The sequence below is a fragment of the Etheostoma spectabile genome, chromosome 6 (genome assembly GCF_008692095.1).
Source record: "Etheostoma spectabile isolate EspeVRDwgs_2016 chromosome 6, UIUC_Espe_1.0, whole genome shotgun sequence".
Classification (NCBI taxonomy): domain Eukaryota; kingdom Metazoa; phylum Chordata; class Actinopteri; order Perciformes; family Percidae; genus Etheostoma; species Etheostoma spectabile.
In genome coordinates, this window is record NC_045738.1 from 1,871,853 (window position 1) to 1,876,337 (window position 4,485).

Genomic DNA, 4,485 nt, shown 5'->3' on the forward strand with positions numbered 1-4,485 from the left:
ACACACACACACACACACACACCTCAAATATGCTGAGCTTGGTTTTGCCCGCAGCCATTTCTCTTATATATCCATAAAACAGTACATTATTTCCCTGCAGATGGAAGCTTATGACTGATGTGCATGTCACCTGTTTGGCCTATTGTCAATTTCAGATTTGCATCTGTATTTGTTGACATATCAAACATGGTCAAACTAACTATTGGGTGCTGGCGGGTTTGAAACTTACAATACATCGTTTTCAGGTGGGACCTGCAGTATAGGCACACATATTTTCTTGGAGAAGATATGTCTCTGAATACAAGGATTTGTTACTGAGATAACAATATCTGCAGAAATGGCTGGATTTTAATCTCCTATTTTTCTCTCTCTCTTTCTCGCTCTCTCTCTCTCTCTCTCACTGTGTGTGTGTGTATATATATATATATATATATATATATACACACACACACACTGTATATTTTATATTATGTCAGAGATTGGCTGTGGGAAGCCCCCTGTTGGTTCTTGACTTTTAGGAAGAGAGCAAAGGAGAATTTATCTCTGTCTCCAGAACTCCACGCAGCAGCACATGTCAGGTCTAGAGAAGCAGCCTGCCTTAAAATTGGCTTGATCCCACAGTGCTCTGGCTGTGTGACTGAATGCTCTGACTCTCGTCCTCTCCTCTGCTCTCTCACACACTGAGCTTTTATGAACCTCCTACATTAACAAGTGACTTTTACTGATCAGTGTGGTTATAGTGAATGTACTGTATGTGTGTGTGTGTTTATACAGAAAAAATGGATAGAAAGATACATTGGCAGGCAGTAAGATGACTGACTTCTCTTCCCATCAAACCCACTCAACCTAAATTATTTGGTCAATCTGATTAGATGTCTATGAGCAATAAATTGGAGGAGCAGCAGTGATGATGCAACATGGCTTCATCTGCTGAGGTTGTGGCTTGAGTCCATTAAAAAGGCGATATCATACCATAGGCTTGGGGAGCAACAGCGGCAGCAGATGGCTCTAGTTGTGTTAACCCCAAGGCCCTGTCAGAGAAATTAATATTTCACTTGCTAATTATTTTGATCTAAAAATGAGTGCCATGACCTCCCTCTTTGCAGCCAAGATGAATATTCACATACCTACTGTAACCACACAACAAGAAGGTTGACTGTTGGAAACAAAACACTGTTAAAACAGCAATTCATCCTGTGACAAAGACGTCAATGCATCTGCCCACATGCAAATAAAAAATGGCCAAAGGAATTACTGCAACAAGCATAATGTCACTGCAATTTGAATAATTCACCTCATGAAGACGTTCCAAATCATATAAAAAGACAATCATATTCACATTGAAGTACTCAAATAAATCGGATGTTATAAAAAGCCCATTGAAAATGTCAAATCTTACAGCATCAGTAGAAACCACTGTTGACACTCCTCATCATTGTCTTGTACAGGTGCAGCAGCAGCCCACACATGTTATTATATGTGAATTAAATGCTGAATAGTCTACGCAATAATGCATTCAATTGACTATGACCATATGTGAAAGTCAAACATAGATGAATGTTTGAATTGCATAAATGGGGCAGAGGAATAGTGCATCAGCACTGACATGAACTAGATGAATATTTGCAAGAAAATGTGTAACATCTGTGTTGGATTTGTTGGCCCCCAGCTTATCACATCAGCAAAATTCCACATTCCACATTTCTGCTTCTGCAGCCAAGTTCTGTGGAGACCCTGGTATGCCTGCCAAAGGACGGAGAGAAGGGCGCAGTTTCATCTTCAAGTCTGAAGTGGTGTTTAGCTGCAGCACCCCTTATATGCTGGTTGGATCAACAACACGCATGTGCCAGGAGGATGGCACCTGGAGCGGATCTCAGCCTCGTTGTATAGGTACTGAATTATTAGCCTGTATGTTGAATCAGCTAATCAACCGAAAAATCGGATTTTAGACTGGGGTGTAGTTCTTTGGTTTTGAAATGGTCAGCTTTATTTCTCCTGATTTTCCATGCCTTTACATTATTGATCTGAATAATGTTACCCTAGCGTTTGACTTGTCTACATGCAAAAGATGACCATTTTAATTTGTAGAGTGAACTAACAAAGGTAATGAAATTAGATATAGAAGATATCTGCCAGGTCCCATCCCACCATTCCAAAAATCATACTCTGTTGGTTCTCTTGAAGCAGCTAACATACATATCAAAACACAGTTGAAGGTAAACTAGAATCAGTGTGTTGCCATCTGGCACTGATGTAAAACTAAATCATGGGAATGAATTACATCATTGATATTGTTACCTCAGGGGTGATGCTTTATAGTTGCAGCCTAGTGTTGCTGGAAATAAGTGTTGAAAAAAGGCTTTACCAAATGGATGTCTTAATTTGAATTTAGTCTCACTAATGATTAAACGTCTCAATAAGTCCATATCCCTGAGTAAAAGCGGAGGAATTCATGATCAAAGAGACTGAAAGATGGCAGGGCAATTCTGCTCATGTTACCACACCACTTCAGTAATTGTCCTCTGGTACATTGTACACCAGAGTGAAATTGCTTCGTCATTATCAATGATTGCTCTGTCATATTCTCATCTTTTCTCTCCTGTAATTCCCCTGCTCATCATGACAATGATTTCTTGTTCCAGAGCCCACAAGAACCACCTGTGAAAATCCAGGGACCCCTGAGCATGGCTTCATGAATTATACAACCGGCTTTAAGGTAAAATGGACACATTTTATAAACAAATGGTGTTATGTTCTTTAACTCTGAGGTTAATTTGTAACAGAATATGTATTTTAAACAGGACCAAAAACATGGCATTCCTAGAGACAGGTTTGGAGAACAGGTGTGTAGCTTAAAAACAGATGAAGGGTACTCAACTAGCTCAACTCAGCAGGGGACTTAACTAGCACAACATGTATGATTTTGGGTGGATATGATACTTTACTATATATTGCTTAATTTAGCTCAAAAACAAACCTCCATGTGATCAATATGTGAAGCAGCCTGTTGGAGGTAGATGCACAAGAAGCAAAGTACCATTCAAAGCTTGCAGTTCTACTGTATTACCTGTACTTATTAATCCTCTTTCAAATGGCCAGTTTTCAACAGATGCTCCCTGTAGAATCATAATTTTTTTTCCTTTGGATGATGATATGTGGCTGCAAGGATGAAGCAGTGATGCATGTGTGTATCCATCCCAGGTGGTTGCACTGAAGAAAGCCAACTAGATTTATCTACCACTGTGAATGTGTGAAGACATGGTGCATATACAAATCTATAATAATGTGCACCTTATGCAGTTTAACCATGTGTGTGTAAAATAAGCAATGCTAAAATGCATCATAGTCAAGAAAAAAACTAACATCATGACCAATGTTGTGTTCTCAGCAGCTCCCTTGAGATGCGTTCAGCCAGTGTATTTCATTTAATTTCCTCCCTGTTGCTCTAAGAGTGTCACTTACAAGTTAAGTACAAACAATTTCTCCACAACATTCAGCTGAATATCTGAAATGAAATGTGTCCCAAATGAAAGCAGAAGCAGCTTATTATTTGGATCACTGCTTGTAATGGCTGTACTCTTTCATTTTTCTGCATTACTGAGCATCTTTACCAATATCTTGACGCCACCGCATGAGAAACATTCTTTCAATGCCGTCTTTAAACAGTCGCCTGGATTGGGGGCTGAAAATCAAAGTCATTTATTAAGATAAAATAAAGCTTCTATATTTTTTACCAGAAAGTCAGCTCCCTCACTTGCTAATGTCGGTGCATCAGTTAAGAACATAAACATGGTATTTTATTGGACGCCCACATAGCTTGGTAGAACGGGTGCCCATATATAAAGGTTTACTCCTCGATGCAGCGGGCCTGGGTTTGACTCCTACCTGCGGAACTTAACTGCATGTCATTCCCTTTCACTCTCCCCTTACATGCCTTCAGCTGTCCTGTTGAATAAAGGCCTAAAAATGCCCAAAAACTAATCTTTAAAAGAACACAAACATGGACTATCGCCTCTAAGAATAGTCTCATCTGCCTCCACACGCTGCATATAATCATTAAAAAACTTTAGTGTGCAGTGTTCTTCACCAAGCTCTTTAGATTTTATGCTGGGAGCTTATTGGCATTTGCATCAGTGTATTGACTCTCTCCACTTTGTGTGCTGTCTGTTTGTGGCCAGGTGGGCAGCATAGTAGACTTCCAGTGCCAACAGGGACACCTACTGCAGGGCTCCACCACCCGGCTCTGTTTGCCAGATCTCACCTGGACCGGCATCCAGCCTAGCTGTATCCGTGAGTGCTCCTCTCGCAATATCTTTATCACTCACCCTGTCTTTGTTTTTCACTTCCCCCTCTGGCATCTTGTCACTGTTATCTGCATTCTTGGCTACTCAGACACTCTTTACTTTTCCTCAACACCTCTTCTCTTTCTCTCGCTCTCTGTCTGTCTCTCTCGCTCTTTCTCTCTCTCTCTCTCTCTCTCTCTCT

The 4,485-nt window shown here is 40.4% G+C and overlaps 1 protein-coding gene and 1 long non-coding RNA gene across 3 annotated transcripts in view; one reads left to right on the forward strand and one right to left on the reverse strand.

The window, feature by feature from the left end:
* Positions 1-4,485, forward strand: part of LOC116690735 (CUB and sushi domain-containing protein 3) — a 286,959-nt gene that overhangs the window by 265,291 nt on the left and 17,183 nt on the right. For both annotated transcript variants that reach the window (XM_032517890.1, XM_032517891.1), the window contains exons 61-63: positions 1,717-1,890; positions 2,643-2,716; positions 4,179-4,290. In XM_032517890.1, coding sequence (XP_032373781.1) covers positions 1,717-1,890; positions 2,643-2,716; positions 4,179-4,290 — 360 coding nt within the window. The remainder of the gene's footprint in view (positions 1-1,716; positions 1,891-2,642; positions 2,717-4,178; positions 4,291-4,485) is intronic.
* Positions 3,709-4,485, reverse strand: part of LOC116690761 (uncharacterized) — a 12,967-nt gene continuing 12,190 nt past the window's right edge. Inside the window, exon 3 of the long non-coding RNA XR_004332359.1 lies at positions 3,709-3,721. This is a non-coding gene — a long non-coding RNA (uncharacterized LOC116690761). The remainder of the gene's footprint in view (positions 3,722-4,485) is intronic.